This window comes from Puntigrus tetrazona, chromosome 5 (assembly GCF_018831695.1).
Source record: "Puntigrus tetrazona isolate hp1 chromosome 5, ASM1883169v1, whole genome shotgun sequence".
NCBI lineage: Eukaryota > Metazoa > Chordata > Actinopteri > Cypriniformes > Cyprinidae > Puntigrus > Puntigrus tetrazona.
Window position 1 is genome coordinate 24,126,470 of NC_056703.1, and position 24,584 is coordinate 24,151,053.

The following is a 24,584-nucleotide window of genomic DNA, read 5'->3' on the forward strand; positions in this document are numbered from 1 at the left end:
CAGAATACTTGTTTTTAATAACTAATAAACGGCCCGCATGTTAACAATGGTTAACATGAGCTGACATTCATGCATAAATATGTACGTGTATGTATAAATTCTCCTCCCGGTTCTTATTTTTTGTGCGACTGAGCGTCAAGGAAGTGACCGTGTGAGAAGAGAAGGATGCTGGGATTGCGGTTGTTTTGCATTGAGCAGATACTGAACAGATGGGTCTCTCTGTGTGGGAGCCCAGAACACTCCTGCACTGTTTGAGCTTTAAAGGATGACCAGTCATGCAGGCCAGTACAGATCTGGACTCGGTGTGGGGGATTTCTTCCTCATAGCACAGTCACATTGTCATTGAAAGTGGCGTATTTTAAAGAAGTTCCTCAGTGATGCACATAAAGTCAAACTTGGTAACTGCTGTCACCCTAACGAAAGAAGACTAAATGCGGAAAAGTTTCAATAAAACATTGATTTTTCAGAGCAACTATTTACCTTCATGTAATTTACTAAAATGGATACAGCCTAAAAATGTTATACATGGGCTTCTTAAAGATAAATGGATGTACAGCAAACATTAATATACATTTTGGCTCGCGTTTAAATAGCCTAGTAGTTCTTAATTACCGTGATAGTCCATTTTTATTCAAAAATCTTTGTCAGATTTGGTATTTTCATCATTAGCAATAAGTAGTAATTAAGTTTCCCAAGCTGGACAAAATAAAAAAAGCTATCTAATTGTAGCCTATTTTAATTCAAATTAAAAGTATTAGGCCCACAATTGCCTACAAGCCTTAGTTAGGGTGTATTTTGGGTGAAACTTTCACGACGGGCTTCGACTGAGGCGGCTAGCGGCTGTATAGCGCGACAGGACAGAACGGTGTCTTTCGTCAATGAGGGGAATCTATCGTTGGCCTTAATGACATCTAGCAGTAATGCAGCTGCCCAAAATACGCCGGAGTATTGTTATGTAATACGTGACGTCCTCTGAATCCAGGTAAATCACACAGACAAAAAATCAGCGCCCTACATAGGCGACAGTAAGACCCGGTGGAAGCCGCGCGCTCCGTTCAGAGAGCGACATGACAACCGCGTTCGACTGACGCTACACACACACACACACACACACACACACACACACACAGCGCCTCGCCAGCACTCATTTCAGGTAATGGCAAACTCTTTCGACGAAGAGCTGTGTTGTCTGCCTCTCCGTTGTCTTCCGTGTCATGTGGTGATGTTGTTGTTTGGCTGCTAGTGAACTGAAGCGCCGGAGATGCTGAAAGTGACGATGCCCGCCTCCAGAGCCGCTCCTGAATACTGGATCGACGGATCCAAGAAAGAGACGCTGGCGGACTTCTACGAGCTGGAGTCTGAATTGGGACGGTGAGTGGAAGCGCCTCGTTTAAGACGAGATTCGGCTGCCTCCAACGAAATATAGCCACCAGAATATGTGAGAAGGGCTGCAGATTTCGCCTGATTTAATGTAGCCTAAAACCCGGTGGAGTGGCCGACTGGTATATGAGACCAGATGTTGGTTGTAGTTGTTAATTAACGTACGTTTCTTATACATGTTAGTTAGTTAGTTAGTTAGTCGTGTGTTATTAATATTTAGCCTAGTTGGTTGCAGGGGTGAGCGTGACCAAAACAGTCGAGGCTAAAATGCGTGTAAAACTGATGATATTAGTTGTCACTACAAAGATTATGGGGTTTGTCTGTTCATTCAGACCCAGATTTGCTCTGGAAAACGACACTTTCCCTTGAAACGAGCAATAAAAAGGTTGTGGAGAATATTTAATATACTTTGTCGCTTTAGGAAGTGAGCTACTAATTCGTTCCATATTAAAAATGGGTTGATTTAGCCAAAAAGTTTGCTGTCAGTCAGTTTAGAAATGTTATGCTGTTGATGTTTTTAGCTGTTTGACGCTTGCTTACATTTGAAATATTAAAGAAATATTAATTCGGTAATAAAATGTTTTGGTAACAGGGTTTGTCTGGCACAGTGTATTAAAATTCAGGAATACAAAACCCTGAAACCTTTTTAAATGTAATCTAATTCTGTAGAAATATATAATGATATTTTTTTTTCCATATATACCATACTATATAGGCTTTCGCTGTACTCTATATTTGGTGGATCTGGATATTTAGATGGATTTAACACAAACTCTCTTCTTTCCCAGGCAGGGCAATTATTGGTCGTCATTATGAATTCCTGTATGCGAGTCAGATGTTGCAGTCTGTTGAAATATTTCTACGAGACACACGGGAAATGTTACATCATTAAAAAAAAAAAGTCTCATTAGTCTAAGACAGGTGTCATTAGTCTAAACCTGAGTGGTGTTTACATTGTCACCTAGTCATTTGTCACCAGGCAATAAGTGTAATAAGAGAGGACATCCTCAAAGTACAAAGTGTTTCCAGGACACAGAGTCTGAAACATTTGGCGGTATCATTAAATCAGCAGAACTTCATAGTGCACTTAGTTTGGCAAGCAATCTAGGACAAGATGCATAAACCGCTTGCTTTAGCCTAGCAACATGAGTTTTTTTCTTCTTCTTTTTTTTGTGCAATTAAATGATTTTAGGCAAATGTATTTGACTATTATTTATGCGTATTGCATATCGGAAAAGAGTGACTCTCGTTACTTAAAATTCATTTAACTTGATATATCTGTAATACACATAAAACAATAATATTGTCATTGAGCATGTCCGATAATCATGGTTAAATCACGGTACTTAGATTAAATGTTAAATATGACAAAATATTAGTTGCTTACACACAATAGTGCCTATTGTTTTTGTTACTGCTCTTAAAAACAAAGGTTCTTTTTTGGGCATTGAAGCATGAAGAACCTTTAATGTCTAACTTTGTGAAAGGTTCTTAAAGTAAAAAAAAAACAAAACATTTGAATAATTCATTAGATTATCAAAATCTTATTTACACTAGAAACGCATAGTCCCACTTTTTATTAGGTGGCCCTAACTCATATGCATGTACATAAAAAAAATGCAATGTACTTGTTGTAATCATACTGTATTGCAAAACATCTTTCTCGGTATCCGGGTAAGGTTTGGTGGTATGGGTAGGTTTAAGGGTGGGTCAATCCTTCGGTGTAATTATAATTGTAAAAATGACTGATGTAACTACATATAGATATTTAAAAAAAAAAAAAAAATGTTGTACACAATAAGTGCATTTTATCAAATGATTAATTGAAACGTAAGTGCATAGTATCGGGAACGAAGTTATACCGAAATGGTCTTCTGGGAAACCCAAAATGGATCTTCTGTGGCCTCCTTTTGTAACCTTTCTTTTTAAAGAGTGTGTGAAGGTATTAGATGGTATATCGTGACTTTTAGCCTTTTTTGGCTTTTTGTAAGTATCCGTCATGCGTGATTTTGTGTTTTGCGCTGCACCTAAACTGCCTTGGATAATCAGATCGTGGTGTTTCAGCGTCTCCGGACTGGGCACAGCAGGGAGCGTAGGAGGGGGAACATTCATCGATCTGTGACGGGTGGGCCATGAATTGTTGCTGAGTGCCCATAAATTGTTTGCCTCTCTAGCAGCGGCTGCCCCGAACAAATATAGAATTACAGTCTGTACTTTCTAGGTGCTCAGAGAGACCTGGGCCAAAGTCTAAAACCGAATGGACGCTTATTTAGGGTACGGGAATATGTGCGCTTTTCCTGGATAAATTGCACAGCTCTGAATGAAAATACGTTATCCCTAAAAAAACTTTCAATTTTGTATATTTTTTATAGAGTAAATAATACGTTTGGAAAAAATGAACGAGATGTTTTTTTTTGGGAGGTTTTATGGCAGATGCTGAACAATTGCAATCAAGGTGTCTAATTTGAGGAGCGGAAAAACAGCGCGAGAACGAATTAGAGCACAACACCCGCAGTATGGAGCTGGTACGGCCTGCGGAAGCAAGACCAATCAACTTTGCCATCCGCTCAGCTGAGAGTGATGTGTATCCGCGGGCGTTTAAAGATAAATTCGGTTAATGCAATTAATCTTGGAATAAAATAAATCACTTGCATCTGTGCTGACGGGGGTGTAATATATCTGTTGATGCGACTACGTACCGGACAGCGCTGAGGCACAGCGTTACAAATGAACTCCGATTTCCACATTTGCTGGGAAAACGTGAGTGGTTCTTGCCTGGGCAGAGTGCTAGTGCATTGTGGGTGGTTTCCAGGGCAAGGCAGTGCTGTTGCGTTAACGTATGCAGTAATGATATCAGAAAATTAATGTATTGTGACATTTGCATGGTACTTTAGTGTTCTGAGAATACCGTAGCACTATGGTCGTTTTGGGACTTTTTGTGTGTGCCAAGGTGCTGTGCAATACTTAGCAATTTTTGCATTTGCAAGGGTGTTCTGGATGCTTGTTAGGGGCTTGAAAGCTTATTATAGGTGGTTACTTATGTTGACCATAGAGCCCATTGCAGATCTTTATGATATTCTGGTCTCTAGGTATGGCTTGAGTTCCTCAATACATGTAATTGATAGGAATTTCCGCTACATTTGGTTTGCTATAGTTATAATAAAACACTAGTCTGATCTTTTTCTTTTTTTTAAAATGTGGTAACACTTAATTTTAAGCTCCAATTCTCACTATTAACAAACTGCTATTAAGTAAATTTGTAATTAAAAATCCACAGTACACATAAATACATTACGCAAACAAAAACTCTTATTGGATGTGATAAATCACGATTAATTGTTTGACAGCACTAATAAAAAGCCAATATAAGCGTACTAATAAGTGCTGTGGTTTACAGTGAGAATCCCTATAGCAAGCGTTCTAGTGTTGCCAGAAATGTAACAACAATAGGGTGAGTAAATGATGTCAGAATTTGTATTTCTGATTGAACTATACCTTCAGTAATATTTGTGCTTCAGATCAATTTCTAACATGGATCCGAAACAAAGAACGCTGTGAACAGAGGTTTAAAAAAAAGTAGCATTAGCCGCTTATAGTTGGCCAGTCGTTTTGGAGAGCATGGGCATAGATGCTGGACTCTTGTAAAATGGGGCCAGATGCAAAGCGCCCAGGTCCTGAAGAAGGCAGAGCGAGCTGAATAATGAAGCCTACCACACTCCCCAGAGAGCTACTCTTCCTCCCTCTCACACTTACTCTCTCTCAGTCTCTGCTGTGATTATATAATGCTCAGAAAGTAGAAAACAGAAACAGGAGCAGCTTGTGTAACATACACTTCCAGACTGACTCAGCTGTGCATTAAGTGCACAAGAACGCTACTGTTATGAATCCATTTGACGGATGCGGTTGCAGTGAGAGAGCCACGTTTATCCAAAGCTTTATTTACAGGCGTATGCTATCAGCACTACTGTTAGATCAAGATTACATTAATCCGCGCCATATCTTTCCCATTACAAACCTTTTTGCGCGGAATTGAATGCAATTGAATTTAGTGGAAGAAAATGAAACAGTCTTCTTATTGTGTGTGGTGTATTCCTGCAATGCTGCGTTAACCAGTCAGCATTCATATATCTTACTGCTATCATAAAAAAACAAATACAGCACAGACCGTGCACCCCACAAACTTATTAACTGCATTTTGTTTTTTATTATAACAATGATAAAGAATAAGCATCAATGTTTTTTAATAATAATAGTTACATTAATAAGAGAATGAGCCTAATATCGTCTTGATTATCAACAAAGACATCTGGTATCATCAATAACTCTGACTGTTGTCGATACACCATACTATCGTCTTTTGGCACAACCTTAGTATAAACACAGATGTAAAATTCACTCCCGAATACGATGGAAACTGCCACAAGACACTTAGTTGAAACTAGTTTGAAGTCGCTCAGCAATTTGGATTAAACAGAATCAGCTTATCTTAGATGTTGGTTTCAGATGTCTACCACAAGCATTAGCCAGATATTTAAATGTTAAGCAACCAATCGGTTGTGACGTGATGTCATTATGTCATATTGCGCAATATCTGTAAGAAAAACAAACTAAAGATCAAATTTAGGACGGTTTCTGCTCGACATTTTATAAATGAGGCCCCAGAACTCTCTTGGGTAAAATGGGACATCTATTTCCGAAAATAGTTTTTTAAATAAATATATATATATTTATTTAAAAACATTTTTTTTTGCCCGGACATGTTCCATGTGAGAATCATATCATACCATTACATGTTATCACATCGTGTAAATGATCTAAAAATGGCAATCATGTCGGTCACATCTACACACTAGCTGTCCTGTGCACAGATTTGATAATTAAGAGTAATCATCTTCACCTCATATGTGTGCTGTAGCTGCCGAAAGCAGTTGTTTTGCCCTCTCATTCATCTTTGATACTATTAATATGATGAACATTGGTCGATTTTGAGCTGTTAATAGTGATTGAGGTTTACAATAGGAAGAGCTCCCATATGCCATCGTGTTTGCTCTCAGAAATAGTGCACTAGAAATCATTTCCAGGATTGTTGGTTGGGGGAGCTTAACAGTTCAGAGGGGGTGCTAAAAATTAATTAAATTGAAGAGAACGTAAGGAACGCCTACACTTTAGCTATCACTACACTTCAAACCCTGCCCTAGCATCGCCGCTGTTTACAGACCATCTTAAAACCCAAAAAAAATCTGATTTGCAGTTTTCGTGTACTAGGTTTTATTAATTCGTCCAGGAAACAAGTTATGTTTACAAGTTCCCAGGCTGCTACAGCTTGTGGGAGGTTCTTGGCCAGAGTATGTTGGAATGTGGACCAGACTTCATGCTGATAATCAAATGTTTTGCTGCAAAGCTCTTGTGATCTTTTTAATGAGTGATTATTATGAAAATATTATACTTTGAAAGAATGCATTTAAATGTGAACTGAATGTTCTCTTTTATTATAAAGTAGCTTTTTGAGCCATTCAGGGCTTTTTTTAATATGTTATTATTTTTCAGAAAAAATCCAAACAAAACATTTTTTAAGGGGAGAGTAGCATTAAATACATTCTCTGCTCTTCACTTGTGCTGCGTTCAGTCATTGCTATTGCCATTTGTCAGTGTTTTATTTCCGCTAGGTTTTGTGCTAATAGTGACCGCCACAAAATACCTAATTTTTTGTAATTTAGTTGTAAACTGCATTTTTCAGTTTAGCTATTGCTCCTGGACAACCGCGTTACCAAACTGCCTAATCACCTTACAATTAAAAGCCTCTAATCTCATGCAAGTGGTTAATCAAACAATGCTAAATAGTCCAGTTGGGAGGTAATGAGATGGAAATCCCTCTAGCATCTCATTCCAAGGAAAAGGAAAGGAAAAAAAAAAAAAGGAAATTGTGGTGTTGGATGAAAAGTCATGTACAGGGTGGTCTATGCACAGAGGTACTTTGCTAATTGCCAGCTGATGTTGGCAGGTATACGGATACTTTCAAATGCGGTTATATAACCAACCGAAATCAATATTTTTGGGACCTGCATGGGGATTATGTGGAGCAGATTGGAGCCATAAGCCGGTTCCTACACTCTCCTGATGTCTATTCACATGTAGAGTCAGTGGGAGTTTTCGGTCAGCACGGAGAGAGAGGGAGGGGATCTATAGCTGTGTGGATCTGGCACCGGTCTCCCAATGAGTACCCAGATGCTAGTTCTTGGACACTGAGGTGGCCTCTCTGCTTTAATTGCATTAGCCAAGCTGTCCACCCAAATTTCATTTATTTGCACACTGGACACTTTCCAGCTGAGATGCTTGTTTGTAACTGCTGGCTGTCGCTTGCTTCCAACATATTGTACTGGTCCTGTGCCAGCGAAACACTGTATTAAGCGATCTGATTATGAATCAGATATTAAGAGATTGAAAGCTCACAAAGCTAAACAACAACTCGTTTTAACAAGAGGCTCTTACTACTCAAATGTGGTAGGTGTGTTTCTGAGTAAAAAAACTTGCTAACATGATTTTTGAATCTGCCCAACGATATATATAACGATCGGTCAAATGTTTGTGCAAAATGGTATTTATGCTTCTTGTGTCTTTTGTATGTAAGTGTACCAAAAGATACATTTTTTGGATTTTATATTGTTTTACAAAGGAGGCACATTTTTCTAGTTTTCTTACTTCATGTTATAGTATTGGTTAATCCATTTCTGCACGTTTTTTTGTTTGTAGTTGCTTACTAGTTGATTAATTTCTAATGATATGTGGTCCTGGACTACAAAATCAGTTATAAGTAGCATAGGTGTATTTGTAACAATAGCCTAAAAAATACATGGGTCAAAATGATAGATTTTATTATGTTCAATATTTAGATTTTTTGCACCCTCAGATCCCATATTTTCAAATATTGTACTATGTATATATATTTTTTTATTACACACTTATGGCTTTTTAGGTAACATTTTTATGACATAGTAGACTAAATATGAACTATATACCTCATACTAAGCACGAGCCACAATAATAGTAATACTATTCTTAGCAAACACTGCTAAATATGTGGCAGTAGTAATGTTTATCTAAATAGCTAGAATGGTTGTATCCTTTCTTTTTGTGTGATGTGTGTAATGCATAGATGATCGGATCGGTTGTTGGGTGTCTATGGTCTGTAAGGAAGGTAAACAGATGTAATTAAAGAGACACACGGTTGCCCAGGTGCATCACTGCTCTGGAGATTTAAGTAGGACAGGCCATGCCACTCATAGCAATACTTAACTACGGTTTGTTCCTGTTTAGTATTCATAGATGTCCATTTAGGACTGACCACAAGGAGTGTGTTTGTTTTCTGACAACGAGAGATTCCGTCACACCAATCTCATGTTCACGTGTAAAATATACAAGGCCGTGTTGGGAGTGTTAATATTGTAATTGTTTTGATGATTCGAGTGGGGATAGTGGATTATTGTTTACCTGTACGCTACTATTAAAGGTGCTATATAGCACCTTTGCCAAATGGTGCTTTGTAGAAACATAATAGATCTCGTATAGCACTTTATTGCAGTGGTTCTTTGGCTTGTTATTATAAGGGAATCTATTTTGGTACTATATAGCACGTTCTTAAAAATAAGAAGCATAATAGCACATTTGTCGATATGTGTTAGAACCATTAGATGAACCATAGACGTGCCAGTATGCTTCTCATTGATGCTTTTACTGAAAAGGAACAATAGCTAACCTGTTCTTAACAAATTGCAAAGCATTAAGTTCCTGTATTAAGTGCTTACTGAGAAACAAAATACATCCCGCTTTCAAAACATTATAGCATTGTAAAATGAATGCTTACAAACCAGGGAATAAACATACAGCATCACAACTTATATCTGTGTGTGTGTGTGTGTGTGTGTGTGTGTATCTGGTTTATACACACTGTAGCCCTGTAATCAAGTCTACAGTCTTAGGCCTACATTAGTTCTTTAATTTATTACTAAAATTATACGTTTTGCAAACTAAGCTGTATACACTGAAGTACGGCAGTGTCTTTCACTCTTTTACTGTCAGCAGCATATTTACATTTTAGACACAAAATTTGTCCTATAGCGTTCCTTTCTTTAAGGAGCTATCCTCCTTCCTTCATTACACTTCGCTGCAGATGTTGCCTGACGCTTTGTTATTGTCTCAAGCAGCACCGTATTGAGGTCGTTGAATTGTTAAAAATGTCAATAAAATGAAAACCTTTAGTATGGTTACCCTCTACTATAGATTTTCTAATTGTTATTAGGCCAATAACAAATATTAATACTTAAACATTTCTGCATAACAATCTTAAATGTGTAAATGTGGCTTACCCATGTCTGTTATGTGTCCTAAAATGTTAACAAGAGCTCTTTCATCCGTTTTGACAGTGTACTGATGGTTTTCTAGTCAGACACATTTCCTTTTGATTTTTCAGGAATTCCAGCATGAAGCATCTGTAACAACATTAGAGGGATAATTTGCTCAAAAATGTAATTCCAAACACAAAGTTGAGTTGCGTAAGAAATCAATTCTTCTCAAAATAGTGCTTTAAGGACAAAAAAAACATCTGAACAATCTGAACATGAATTTGAAGATGAACTTCACACACCTCGGGTGTGCATTATTTTCTAATAATTAAACGGCCCATCATCACTTATTTTTTACAAGTTCATGCACCTATAACAGTAACTCCAGCACATCTTAAAACACCATTTTTGTATGAAATAAATGCAGTTTGCATTTAGAACCTGACAGCATGTCATATACAATATGCTCTCAATATTGGGTAAATAGTTCAAAGTATAAGAGGTCATTAATATTATTGAGTTTATATTTCAACACTTATCTCAATACACTCTACTGTTCAAAAGTTTGGGGTATTCATTAAAAAAAAAATTAGTACTCTTATTATTATATTATAAATGAATCCAATCAAGCTATGGATTTTTTTGTCATTTTGAAGGAAATAATCTTCTATTTTTATTGGAAATAAATGAGCACAACTTAATTACTCGTAATAGAATGATTCGCTGGTTTTCTCTCTTCCAGGGGAGCCACGTCAGTGGTGTTTCGATGCCGTCAGAAAGGCACCCAAAAACACTACGCTGTGAAAATGCTGAAAAAAACAGTAAGTGCACTGATACATTTCTCTCCACATTTCTTTGTTCTGCCTCATATAGCCAAGGAGGTTCTGGTCAGGACTTACTTCCAGATCTTAGAGACCTCACTGTTGTTGTCTTCCATTTCTCTGGAAGAAGTCTGATGAATGATGGACATTAAATTGCTGAAAAGACAGCAAAAAATAACTGGCTTAAAACTATTTCTTGTCATTGCACACCAAAATTTTTTCTGAACGTTTCGCCTGTTTAAAAAAAAAAAATACACAACATCACATTTACACACTGCCTCTGAAACTTGCAACCTTAAAAAAAAAAAAAAAAATCCAACAAATCCTATAAAATAACTTTTGTTTTTCCATTAAAGAAAACCGTACAGAAAAGTGGAAAAATGTGGAATTTGCTTGGTTTGCTTTATTTAATTAAATTTTTTTCCCTCTGCACTGAGTTGATGTTGCTATCGCACTTATTACCTGATTGTAATGGCTTCGTAATTGTGCACTTTGTTCACTACTCTTTCACGTTCTTTCAGGTTGACAAGAAGATTGTACGAACAGAGATAGGTGTATTACTGCGCCTCTCTCATCCAAATATAGTAAGTGTAAAGGGGCAGCTACAGTGCTTCACAGCCTAAAATATGCATAAATCTACAAGAACTCTCGCTTAGATGTTCATCCCGTCTCTGCAGTACTGTCTATGTTTGATTTAGTAAGGTCTAGTTATGCAAATGTTAGTCTGACATTATAGCTACCGTAGTCTGCATCAATAATTAACCATGTGATGTGTTTGAATTCCTCCAGTGAAACGCTCTCTCTTTTTTTCATGCCGTTTTCTGTCAGATCAAACTGAAGGAGATCTTTGAGACCCCTGCGGAGATTAGTCTCGTGTTAGAACTTGTTACCGGCGGAGAATTATTTGACAGGTCAGTTCACCATGGGGGTAAAGTGCTACATGCTAATAATGGCTGATTAAGTTGTGAACTCCGTGCTGTGCATTGACACTTCTCCCCAGAACTGTAATTAAGGGTGTTTGCTAAGGCAAGAATGGCTAATTCTATTGCACATACTTAGAGTTATTGCTTTTTCGTTAGCTAGTTTGAGCTACAGAAATGGTACCATGGGTGAGGAACGCGAGCAGACTTTTCGACGGTTAATGGATGAGAAAATGAGTGATGGAGAATCTCATGAAAACATTTCACGCCACTCAGAATTCATTGGGTGTATCACGATGCCAACATTTTCATGGCACTGAAAATGAATTATAATATATGTAATTTTCCTTGATCGGGGAAATAGAAGCCTGTTTTAAGCCTATAGCCTACAAACAAAATAAAAAATAATTGCATTCATATTTTAAGTTATTGATTGATTGATTGATTGATTGGTTGGTTGGTTGGTTTACTGTTTGAGTAAAATGTAATTAAATGTGTGCCCCCAACTGAATCAACTTTACTGAATCAACCTAAATTAATATTTGTTGATGCAGTACAGTTTTTTTTAAGATAACAGCAGCAGGTTTTTGCATGCAGTGACCTGGCTATCAGTTGTTCTTCAGGAAATGTTCCAATCTAGTTGGCCATGAGACATGATTTTACGTTCATCATTTGTCACAGAACAAAAGCTGCTTGTCTGCATCCATGAACTAATCACATAGCCAAACAACCCTTTAATAGAGGAACACTTATTGTTGTGATACCCACTGATTTCATTGTTAGTCACTCCATTTTATCCTCATTCAGAGTTATCTTATTTCCCATTTTCATAGTTTTGTCAACATGAGTCATTTAAAAGAAAAGCCGCTTCTTAAGAACAATCGATAGAAACGTCTCCATTCATCCTGCATGCTGAGGTGTGGTTGACTCACACTAAGGCTGGAAAATAATGAAGTGAAAATTGGAAAAAGAGCCGGCCAGTGTTTGTGTGCACAACATGGAGACCAAATGGTGCCTTCCATCTTTCAGAGTGGTGGAGAAGGGCTACTACAGCGAACGAGACGCCGCTGACGCAGTGAAACAAGTGCTGGAGGCAGTCGCGGTGAGTGTCAGGAAACTGTCTTCTTCTCTTTCTTTTGCTTTTTTGAACTGTAGATGCTTTGTGAATGCGACACGCTAGCGGTCCTCGGCTGGCTTTTACGTCGTACGTTGAGGGACAACCCAACAAAGCTCCAAACTGTTTGTCAATAATATTGCCCTGAACTATATTGCGTGTAAAATGATTAACTAGATAAAGCTAAATACGAAAACCGACTGTTTTGCAAATGCATAAACAACAGCAGAGGTGTGATTTGCCAGCCTAACACTGGGACAAATGTTGTATTACGCTTCTGAACATGTAAAAAGCACAGCCGCATAGACATATCAAGAGGATTTCAGTGCGTTTCAGTTTATTCTTATTTAAATTTTTCACATTTTCTTTTGTGCGGTTTTGTGCAGATCGGAGCATGCCATGCAACCTGTCCATGCTGGCTCCTGGTTAATTTGGCTAGCATGTGCCAAGTGACAGATGATACTGTAGGAATTGATTGGATGCACTATATTCGACCTCACTGACAAAAAATATGAAATATGAAAAAAAACCTTTTTTAATCAAAAAGAGCTATGAATGTTTACACCGACCACACTCCACGGTAACAAAGTTTATCATTGTGAACTAATCCAAAAATATTTTTTTAAAGCTGAAATAATGTACAATATTAGATGAAAGAAAATTAAGCATCTACCTTAAAACTTGAACTGAAATGAAAATAAAAAAATACAAAATGTAAACATTTTATGGAAAGATTGATAAGCAAAAGTGGCATAAGGAAATTACTACAATTAAATTGGGTAACACTATAATATTGGGACCAATGTTACTTATTAGCATGTTCATTGTTAATATATTGGATATTTATTTGTGCTTATAAAGCACATATTCTGCAGTGCTATACTACATCCTTAATTCCACCAAATACCTAAATGTAACAAATATCTATTTTATCTAGTCTATTGAGGCATTAAAGTCAGCGTGAAATCAAAATTGACTATATTTATTTTGTTAGCTCACGTTGCTATTTTTGGGACGAACAATTCATAATCCAAATTCAAATGCTCCTCCCCCCTAAAACAGCAGGCCTTCTCTGATGACATCAGTTTGACGGCTGACACCTTAAACCACGCCCCTCCCAACCGTTAGTGTTCTTTCTGAATTTTACTACAACTAATCAATTCAAAGTAGAAGAAACAAGTGACACAATTTGCTTTCCTCATTCAATATTGAATGTCACAATACAGAAGTAAAATCAGTCGCAAACGTCCGTTTCGTGCAGAGTTTAAGGCAGTTGACCTTAAAATAAAGTGTGAACTTATATTGAAATTAAAATATAAACATAAAAGCTCAGGCAAAATATTACTAAAATAGTTCAAATTGGTAACACATAACTACACATACCTATTGGTTATGCATAACCCTAAATGTATCCATAGATTATTAAACATACAATACTAGTGGCTGATCAGAAAGCAGGCTCTTTACATTACACTCAACCCTGGGTTATTGTTGTTCTAAACCCTGCTTTAAACCCCAGGTAAAAAGATACAGTTCACGCCTTTTTACGAAGAGGTCCGTATACCAGGGTCCTCCTCATATTCATATTCACATGTTTTGGATGGTTACAGAAACACTGCATGTTGTATAAACAGTCGTTTCAATGCAAATGTATTTTAGTATTTTATATTTGTGCCCTACATATTAGATCATCAGCGAAAGCATTATTATTATTAAACCATTAAGAGTCCTGTTTCCAGTATGAAGTCATCATAAGTGGATCTAGACTGCATTTATTTCTCTTTTCTGCTGGAATGGGGTAATCCCTGTCTCCTCTTCACTACATTTTTCTTTTCCTGCCTTTCTTGTGTTTTGTTCATTAGTATAATGAGGCTTATTTTCATAATCTACTGTATATCTTGTGCATAGAGTTTCTGTTTATATGCGCCATGAATCCATGTGCCATAGTGATATAGCTGCCCGAATTAGAAAGTAGGCCTGCTCTTCATCTGTGTGAATGTGTTTGAAAAGCATTTTCGTTTAAAGCGTGTTCTCCAGCACACTGGCTCTCACTTCATCAAAGATGGCGGTTGCCAAGGAGATAGTAAGAAAGTGGGCAAATTTCTCATGGGCTGGATTCAGTTGGTGGGCTGCAATGAGAGAACGCCAACTCTCCAGCTCCCACCGGGCCATAAAACTGAGCAGAGGAACGGAAACCTGCGACTTTTGAAGTGGCCCACCTTTTCAGGAAACATTTTTTTTACCGTGTTATTGTGTCAAGAGTTTCACAGTTTCTCACAACAGCAGAACCCGTGCGTCTGTCTCGTCAAAGCCAGCTGGCTGTGTGGCATCCCTCTGGATCTGTGTTTTGTAGATTTCCGCCAGTCTGATTGGCTGGGACGTCCTCAGTAGCTTGGGACTTTGCAATATCTTTGCAGTTTTCCTTTTGAAGTCTGGAGCTCTCAATGGTGATGTATTTTTTATTGCTGGAATTGAGAATCTTTGCTGCTGAGGCTTTGAAACTAGTTAATGCCACTAAGTTGATCGTACCTTGTCATGAGCCAGCATGAATCATAATAATGCTTCAAATGTTTGTCGTGGAATATTGCTTACCGTTTCATTAACTACTTAAAATCACTGCACGCACTTTATATTATAATAAGTGATTACAAGTAATTTGGATTTTGTAATCAGAATCCAAAAATGTACTTGTAATTAGATTAAATTAGATTTTAAAATACTTGTAATCAGACTACAGTTACTTTTTATTATTGATTATTTGAGTCCACATTATTCACACGATAGCAATAAATTATGCACAACTGATTGATTCCACCTAATTTCTCTTTTTCATCTTTTCAGTGTTTGTTGAGTCAACTAAAATAGTTTAGTTGTCAAACAAACTTAACATAGGCAGCGGAGTAACAAGTTATTTTAAGTTGAAACAACTGCAGTGTTTTTAAAGTGATGAAGCACCTTTAGTTTTAAGAGTGTACAAAATATACATTCAGACAAAGACCAGTTACTATAGCATTTGATTACTGGATTTACAAAAATAATTTCAGTACTAAAGGGGTTATGACATGTTTTTTTTTTAATTATTATTGCTTTAATATGTTCTTTGAGGTTTGCCTATAGGCCTAATGTTGTTCAATTATAGGATGTGTCACTCGTATAGTTTTGAACGGGGAAACATGCAGTGTGTGTGTGTGTGTGTGTGTGTGTGTGTGTGTATATATATATATATATATATATATATATATATATATATATATATATATATATATATATATATATATATATATATATATATATATATATATATATATATATATATATATATATATATATATATATATATATATATATGTATATGTGTGTATATATATGTATATATACACACACACATATATATTTAACTATCACAAGACCAGTTAGGTATCTAAATGTTAAAATAATAGCTTGATAAAACATTTGATCTTACCTTTTAATATTCATAACCATTTTTTCATCTTCAGTGGAATACCCCTGTCTATAACCCACCACAAAATGAAAGCTCTGTCATCATTTAATCACCATCATGTAACTCTCAACAATGTCCATAATACTTTATTTAGTATTACACAAAAGCAGTGATGTAGGACATTGCGGTTGGTCCACATCCACTTACATTATTTGTTAAAGATTTTCTTTTGGTATTCTACAAATAAAAGATAGTAACATAGTAAACACTTGATGGTGATCACTGTAGCGCTATTAAAACATTACGGTAGTCTTTATGCATCCCGACCAACCGTTGTGTCCAAAAAGCAACCATCCTACACAAAACGCACACAGAAATCAAAACCGATATCCGAAATGAGTTAAGGCTAATTGACGCTTCACCGACGGATGCCAGCCAACGCCAGAATTACATTACCTCACTTCTCACACATTCTACGACCCGACAAACTCCAACTGTTCAGTCTGTGAAAACAAGTTACGATTAACGCTAACAGGTGCCAACGGTGGTAACACACCGATCCGACAAAAACCGACAAACTTTTGTGTAGCCATTGGTCGGCGTCTCTCAGTGCAATGTGAAATGGGCTTCACAAACTTTGAAAAACATTCATTTTGCAATTCCATATGGAGCCACCAGTGGCACAGAAATGATGCACTTCACCTTTAACTGTGTGGACCTATATAACGAGGCTAGCTGCTAAAATAATCTTCATGGCGTGGGGACACAGATGGCAGCAGTGGCGAGCTACAGACCTCCTGCTCTTGTCAGAGGAGAGGAAGAAGAGAAGGAGAGAGATGATGTATTTTATGTGTGTCAGCTCCACTGAGTTTTGAACAGGATGGAAGTATTCCCTTCGGACTCCAGTAAAAGATAACACTCCTTCATGTCACCATAATAATTGGTGTTGGGAAGCTGGCACACTGTACCGCTCCTCCTCTGAGGAATCATTCTACGGCTCTATTGCAAACAAACCAGTTGGAATGCTTTTACACTGGGGACCGTGGCGACTCTGCCTTTATATGGGCAGTCGTGCGTACTAGTTTGACAGTTAAGAGAAGTATTTGTCAGTATAAAGTTGGATTTTTCCCATGTGAATGATATATGGGAGAGCATTTGAACCTGACAGTCCATATTTAGATATGAAAGATGTGGCGCGAGACTATTATAGGCCTTTCGGAGGCTTTAGCCAAGCGTGGTTAATTGAAAACCAAAGTAAATAATGATAAACGAATAGCTGCCGCAGTGTTGCAAAAAAGTGGCTAGGTGTTGCAGAATTTTCTGCCGGTGTTACGGTAAAACTTTACAATAAGGATAGCATGAACTAAGAACGAGCAACGACCTTTGTTAAGCTTAGTTAATGCTAATTTCAGCATTTACTAATGCAGTATTAAAATCCAAAGCTGTGTTTGATAACATTAGTTAATGCACTGTGCGCTAACGTGAACTAACAATGAACGATTGTATTTTTATTAAGTAATGTTAACAAACATGAATAAATACCGAATTGTTCATGATAGTTGATATGTTACACTTTATGATAAAGGGTTACCAAAGTTACTTTTAAAAGTAATGCATCACAGTATTGCATAAAAAAAGTAACTCCATACTCCTAGATTTTTATGGAAAGAAACAAGAAGCAAGAATAAACAAGAAGCCAACATTTCTAATTTAATGAGGGTAAAAGTAAGTACGCAAACGTGTTAATTGCACATAATTCAGTTTTTACATTCCTGTTTGTGGTTGAATATAATAGTTATGATATCACAGTGGCTGTCATAGCTTGTTTACATGACTATAAATGTACATTAAAAAACTTTAGACTAACAGGTTAAGTAAAATGTGGGCTAATTAAAATATAAACTAATATACAGTGAAATGCTCTTCTCTAGAACTTTCTGTACTGTTTACTGAACAAACAGGCTGTGGATGCAAATAATGACTTTCCTGAGCACAGATTGAGCGATTACACGAGACATGAGATTTCTTCTTTTCAGTAGTAAAGAATAAGGGATGATCGCGTTCACTCGTGTTCAGTGCTGCCAATTGAACTGAGGCACAGCGATCTGTCACACCACATCAAATTCACTGTTTGAATTTGAATTTTGACAGAATTGGCTTCTTCTAGAAAGCAACAATATACAAATCTTACAAATTATATACACGATATGCAAAGTTTCAAATTATCATCTGCTCCGGGAGAGCGGGTAGAAGCTGAAGGGGTAATTGGTTTGTTTCTCTTCTCTGATTGGCGGAGAATCTCTACAGAATCATGGGTAATGCAGTCTTTCAGCTGTTAAGCTGCTGAACCACAAACTCATTTGAAACATTGTTGGCTGATGGCTTCAACAAAAGCGTAGAGTGTATATTTACAGTTAAAAATTATAGTTTAACAATTAAGTCATGGTGAAACGTGCTTTAGCAAACAGAAGTGACTATGAATTAAAACCTTCCTCACACCTCTGTAGCACATGTTAGATGGTGACCACGTGCTGTTTGTCTGTAACCAGGCAGACTTACGGCCCGTGCTACTCTGTTTAATGAGTTTCCGTGGTAACACTCACCAAGGCACTGGCAAGTGCACTGGGCTGATTATAAACACGGATCTGTTGTGAACGCTGGACGATGGTCTGATTAGTGGTGTTTGCTAAAGCAAGCGTCACTTTTAGCGTTGCTCATACTGAGAAACAGCGATCTGAACAAAGTCCTAACACTGCGGCGGAACTGCTCCGTTTGTTGCATGAAATGACCCCGCGCATATAACAACAAGCCAGAAATGTCTAGCAGTTTAACAGCGCTAAAAAAACACTCCGAATCATTTAGTAACTGCAAAGCAAAACTTCGACAATCACCCACAATACAGTACAGTGCAAATCAATGGGGACCCACATTCTTCAAAATATCTTCTTTTATATTCATCAGAAAAAAAATATACACGTTTGAAATGACATGTTTGAAAACATTATATATATATGTTTCAGTACATCATTGTAAAATGAAACTGGCCTGTGAAATATATTTTGTGCGGCTAGGTCATTACTTTTAATTTGTATCATTATCAGGCCCTGATTAATCCGTTTACCAACCACAGAGGAGGTTCCCACATGAATTAGAAAACTATAAATATTATTACACACGTTATGGTGGAAGCGACACGTTAATTAGTGTGGCTGTATTGTCTGCGTACACCTCCGATGAATAAGAGGCAGCCCCCTGTGTCTTCATGTCTGTTTGCAGTACCTGCATGAGAACGGTGTGGTGCACAGAGACCTGAAACCCGAGAACCTGCTGTACGCCACCTCAGCGCCAGATGCGCCGCTCAAAATAGGTAAGGCTGCCTTTGCATTCGCCCGATGGTGGAAGAGCAGATTAGCCGAACTTCTCTCGTTTGTGAATTAACCTGCAAACAGGCAACTTGATCCTGTTGTAAATAGAGCGTTGTTCACTTTCACTTCCAACAAAAGGATAGCCTCTGAGATTATAATGGGTGCTTGTTCAAACTCTGAAAAATGAGATATGAAACATTTAGAAATTTATGTCAAATACATGTCTAGTTCATATGGCACTTTATTTATATGTGTGTATATGTAATCTTACTGATCCTAAATTCTTTCTGTCTTGTTTTAGATTATATATTAACAATAATAAGATAGTAAATAATACAAAAAAACCACCCAGAACACCCCATCAGCTGCTTAGAGATGCTCCACTCTGTCTTATCAGGGTTTGCTTTTTGCAAGAGCCATTTCGGAAAATGCAAAACTGATTTTGTTTGGTGTGATTTTTACAGCGGATTTTGGTTTGTCGAAAATTGTAGACGATCAGGTAACAATGAAGACTGTGTGTGGGACTCCAGGCTATTGTGGTGAGTTTATTAAAGATGTTTTTTTTTTTAATAGAGCACCATCTGTGGCCGTCAATTGCACAAAGAGAATTACAGAGAAGCTGTAGTCTTTTTACTGCGTTAGTGCACCGCGGCGTCGCCTCCCCCTTTATTCTTTTCTTCTTATGTTCTGTCTCTCTCTCCCTCAGCTCCTGAGATTTTGCGGGGATGTGCCTATGGCCCCGAGGTCGACATGTGGTCTGTGGGAGTTATCACGTACATTTTGTGAGTGACACGACGCGCTTGTCTAAAGTTATTCTTTCACAAGAATGCTGTGCTTAGTCATTCAATCTCTCTGTTGCGCTGGTTTGGTCTCGGATCAGCCTCGCTGGTGAAAAGTGTGAAGCACGTTTTGAACTTCTGGGTGTGATTCCTCCAATTGGATGCAGTTTCTCCTTACAAAAAAACGAAAAGTGTAAGAAGTTTGACAGGAAGTGCAACTCGAACTCTTTGCGAAATATCCATCGTCGGTAAATGTTTTAAACCCGTTTCATCCGTTTGTAAGGAACTGACTGGAATATGGGTTTTGCGAAGCATTTTCAAGCGACGTAGGATATGTGAAGGATTATGTAACATTAAACAACGGGTACTGAAAATCTCTGCTGTCACGTGTAGAAATGACATTTTAAAATATATTCAAGAAGAAAAGAATCGTGTAGTCACTAGATGTGTCTTTGCGGGGGGAAGCTGCTGTTAAATCGAGCACTGTTTTTTATTCTCTGTACAGGTTATGCGGTTTTGAGCCCTTTTTTGATGACAGAGGAGACCAGTACATGTTTAAACGCATCCTGAACTGTGAATATGAATTTGTCTCCCCCTGGTGGGACAATGTGTCTCTCAATGCCAAGGACCTTGTGAGTAAATCTCAATGTAGCCTACTCTATATAACCCTCCTGAAATCCCTAAGTATACAAACACACACACACACACACGCTCTGGGCATGCTGTATAGGCATAATGGTTTTTACTGTTCAAACTATTTTCTATCTCCTTACACGTACCGTACTCCTAAAAGTACAACCTACGCAAAATGTTTGAATTTTGAGATAATTTAAAAAAAACATGTAGCGTCCTAATCATGTTTACATCATGTAGTGCCAATACATTTTTAGAAGTCATATACACCAGAACACACGTACACAAACAAAGAGAGAAGAACTTTTTGGGGTCTTTTAAGTCATGTTATTATGTTTTAGACTTTAAAATAGTTGAAACATTAAGTAGCAGTTGGAGGATCTGCGTTCAGCACTGCATGAAAAACACTCACCTGTGAGAGCACATCAGTTCGATTCTATTTCAGTACACCAAGCTGCTACATTGCTTGGCAACAGTTAACTGCCTACAGTTATGCTAATGAACTATATAACTTTGTGGAGGAATTATTTAGACACACACACACACATCATTTTCTGCTACTTGTTGTGCCTAACAACACCCCTAACCATAGTAGCACTATTACTATTACAAATATAATATAGCTGTATAAGACTTGAATGTTGCATTTTTAACAATGTGTGGTTCCACAAAGAACCTTTCAGCAACCAGTTTTTTTTGATAAAGGGAACGTTCCATTTTAAAGATTCTTCATGGAACCAAAGAAGCAAATAACATCAAGATTACCCTCATTGTATTTAGCGCTCACTCACGGAAACCGGAAAAAGGCAAATAGGACGTCTCTGCTTGTCATTTTGCTCATTCAGTAACGCTGGCGTTGGGTTTTTGAATCTGTATTTGCGAGCTGAAGGGGTTACTCATCTTTTCTGGCTTCACAGGTGAAGAAACTGATTGTCCAGGATCCAAAGAAGCGGCTGACGACGCAGCAGGCGCTGCAGCACCCCTGGGTGACTGGGAAGGCTGTTAACTTCACTCACATGGACACGGCTCAGAAGAAACTCCTGGAGTTCAATGCTCGAAGAAAACTCAAGGTTTGAGGGTTTTGCCCAAATGACACATTTTCATCAAGGTCTTACTCAAAGCCTGCTATATTATATTTGATATCCACGCACCATTATATTTTCGAGTATGTCATAGAAATATGTGCTTTTGACTGGGGGCCGGTAAGCAACCACTTAGAATAGCCTTGCAGCTGCATGGAAATATATTAAAAAGGCTTAAAAAATGTTTAAACGTAGTGCACCGCGCATTCAGAAATCAAAATGTTGTTTTCCCACGTGATGCTGCTAGCGGCTTCACATATATTCTTCAAGGAATAGTTTGTCCAAAAATAAAAAATGAGTTGATTGTTAATCCTCAGGCCATCCGAGTTTGGGTTTCTTTCTTCAGCAGAGCAGATTTTGAAAAATGAAGCGTTACATAACTCACCAGCGGATACTCAATGAATGGGTGCCGTCGGAATGAGACAAAAGCATCATGCATAATCCACACGACTTTAATCCATCAGTTAATGTCCTGTGAAGTGAAAAGCTGCATGTTTGTAATATATAAACTCATTAATAAGAAAAATTCAAATCAGCTTAGAGAAATATACACAGATCGAGCACTGTTTACAATCAAAATAGTCCAGAACAGTGATAAAGAAATGTAGAGGTGGGTCATGTTGTGAGGACAGCGGGGGATTGACGTTTTACTGGAGGAAACATTATTATGGAGTTCGTCAGAAACAATGTCGTAAAGTTAAAATGCCCGAATAATGGGTTGATTTCTCAAAACGTGCAGCTCTTTTTCTTCTCAAGACATTACCTGGAGTTACTTAGATTACATGTGAACTATTGTGTTTTTATCAACTCTTATTCTGGCGGCACCCATTCACTACGGAGGATCCATTGGTGAGCGATCGATGTAATGCTATTTTTTTTCCAAATCTGTTCTGATGAAGAAACAAATTCATATACACCTAGGAAGGTCTCAGAATGAGTCTGAAAAAATCTGCTTTTGGGCTAACTGTTCTATAACGTTAATTAAACCCAAACATTACCGAATGATATTCATTCACATAAATGTGCCTGAATATTATAGTCAATAATTGTAAACGATGCACACTCCTGTGTTTATGGCTCAACAGGCAGCGGTCAAAGCGGTGGTGGCTTCAACCCGATTGGGCAGCGCAGGAAGCCACGGCAACACGGACGGCAACAAAACCGACAGCAGTCCCTCCTCCGTCAAAGAGAAGACGGCAGAGGCTCAGCCTGACACTGAACAGCCTCAGATTCAGAATGAAGACTCTTAGATCTCCACAGACCCTCAGTGGAACTCAAACTTCTTCCCTTTCAAGAAAGGAGCGTCGCTTTTCGCAAGTGGGCCTCATAAAGGACAGAACGGATGGGCTTTGTTTGGTTCTCCTGCATGCGGACTTGTTTGTCTATAGAAACGTCCCACATTGTGACTCAGCCAGTTGCCATATCATGCCGACATTCGATAAGTCCGTAACTTTGGGTTTTGTACAGAGAATGAACTTCATTTGGATGGTGATGAGAAGAACCAAACGTCTTTGGTCAGATGATCATTACATCTGTGGCAGTCAATATTTATATTATCATGCTTTTTTTAGATAATCGACAAATTATCGTAGTACTTTCAAGGACATGTTTTGCTTTTTAGCTGTATAAATCACATTTGTGCTGCTTTTTATTGAAATCATTTTTTTTTTACATAATATTGATCGCCGGTAGAGAAAGATGTGGACACTAAACCTTTACATAAGCTTCAACTGAGAATGCCTTATCGTATACCATTTTTTATAATTCATTCAAAATGTACATTTTAAAACACTACTAAACAATTTGTCTTAAACTTAGACGTTAAGCATATTATGCGTTATTTAAATGGGGATACGCAGATTTCGTCTTCTACTTTCATTCAAATATGTGTTAAGAACATGATAAGAGGCAAACAAAAATACAAATTGCAATGAAAAACGGTCCCTTGTGCCAAAATGTTTTTCATTTTAAGTAGAGTTTTCATCATCTCTTATAAATGGTCCTGCTAATTTAGGAATTTTCCTTAAAAATAATAACACACTATTTGGTTTTTATCTAAATGCCTTACTGGCGATACAGTTCATTTGAAAAACTCAGTGCTTTGCCAATGAGTCTGCGATTGAAACACACGTAGAAGAACACGGAGGACTTTTTTGAGCCTAGTAAATATTCTTTAAAGCATGCTTGTATTGTATGGTATGAGGGAATGCTGTCTGATAATCTGATAATCACATGTATGGAATGTAATGTGGATATACAGGGGTTCATGTTTTTTTGCATGTAGGAATGTTATCTTTGCTGCGATTGTCTTTTTAAATGCACTGTATTTTACAGATAAAATTCGCTGTGTAATTAACAGTGTGATACTGGAGGCCATTTGACGGTCACTTTGTACAAGACACTAGTGTGTCAACTTTGTTTATCTGCCTGTTTCTTATCTAAGGACTCAAAATGCCAATAAGATAGCACTGAATATTACTTGCAGAAATAAAGAATGCAAAAAAAACTAAAAAACTGTTTCTAGATTACTGCGTAAGTGCTGAATGGGTGTCTTTTATTGATGATATATATAGGCTATTATTATTAATTAGCCTAGCCATGTGTGTACGTAACCGGTTGATATAATAGTACCAGTGTTTTTAACCGAAGACAGCTTTAAAACTATAGATTGTTCAAAACGTGAATGTACACATTTAAGCATATTCGTTA

The 24,584-nt window shown here is 37.5% G+C and overlaps 1 protein-coding gene across 2 annotated transcripts; it reads left to right on the forward strand.

Moving 5' to 3' along the window:
- Nucleotides 1-850: 850 nt before the first annotated feature.
- camk4 (calcium/calmodulin-dependent protein kinase IV) lies at nt 851-24,389 on the forward strand. Of its 2 annotated transcripts, none has more exons than XM_043239412.1 (12): nt 851-982; nt 1,244-1,371; nt 10,462-10,540; nt 11,062-11,124; nt 11,369-11,451; nt 12,490-12,562; nt 19,293-19,383; nt 19,846-19,920; nt 20,088-20,163; nt 20,666-20,792; nt 21,711-21,863; nt 22,961-24,389. In XM_043239412.1, exons 2-12 carry the CDS (start codon nt 1,262-1,264, stop codon nt 23,123-23,125), a joined length of 1,095 nt encoding a protein of 364 aa, XP_043095347.1. In that variant the 5' UTR covers nt 851-982; nt 1,244-1,261; the 3' UTR covers nt 23,126-24,389. The 2 variants fall into 2 exon arrangements, with proteins under 2 accessions (XP_043095347.1, XP_043095346.1); XM_043239411.1 differs by lacking the exon at nt 851-982 and adding an exon at nt 1,001-1,153.
- Nucleotides 24,390-24,584: the final 195 nt, after the last annotated feature.

Coding starts and splice junctions, on each gene's coding strand:
- camk4 (XM_043239412.1), top strand. CDS start 1,262: ATGCTGAAAGTGACGATGCCCGCCTCCAGAGCCGCTCCTGAATACTGG. Junction 11,125..11,368: donor GCCTCTCTCATCCAAATATA/GTAAGTGTAAAG, acceptor GTTTTCTGTCAG/ATCAAACTGAAGGAGATCTT. Junction 19,384..19,845: donor AGATGCGCCGCTCAAAATAG/GTAAGGCTGCCT, acceptor TGATTTTTACAG/CGGATTTTGGTTTGTCGAAA.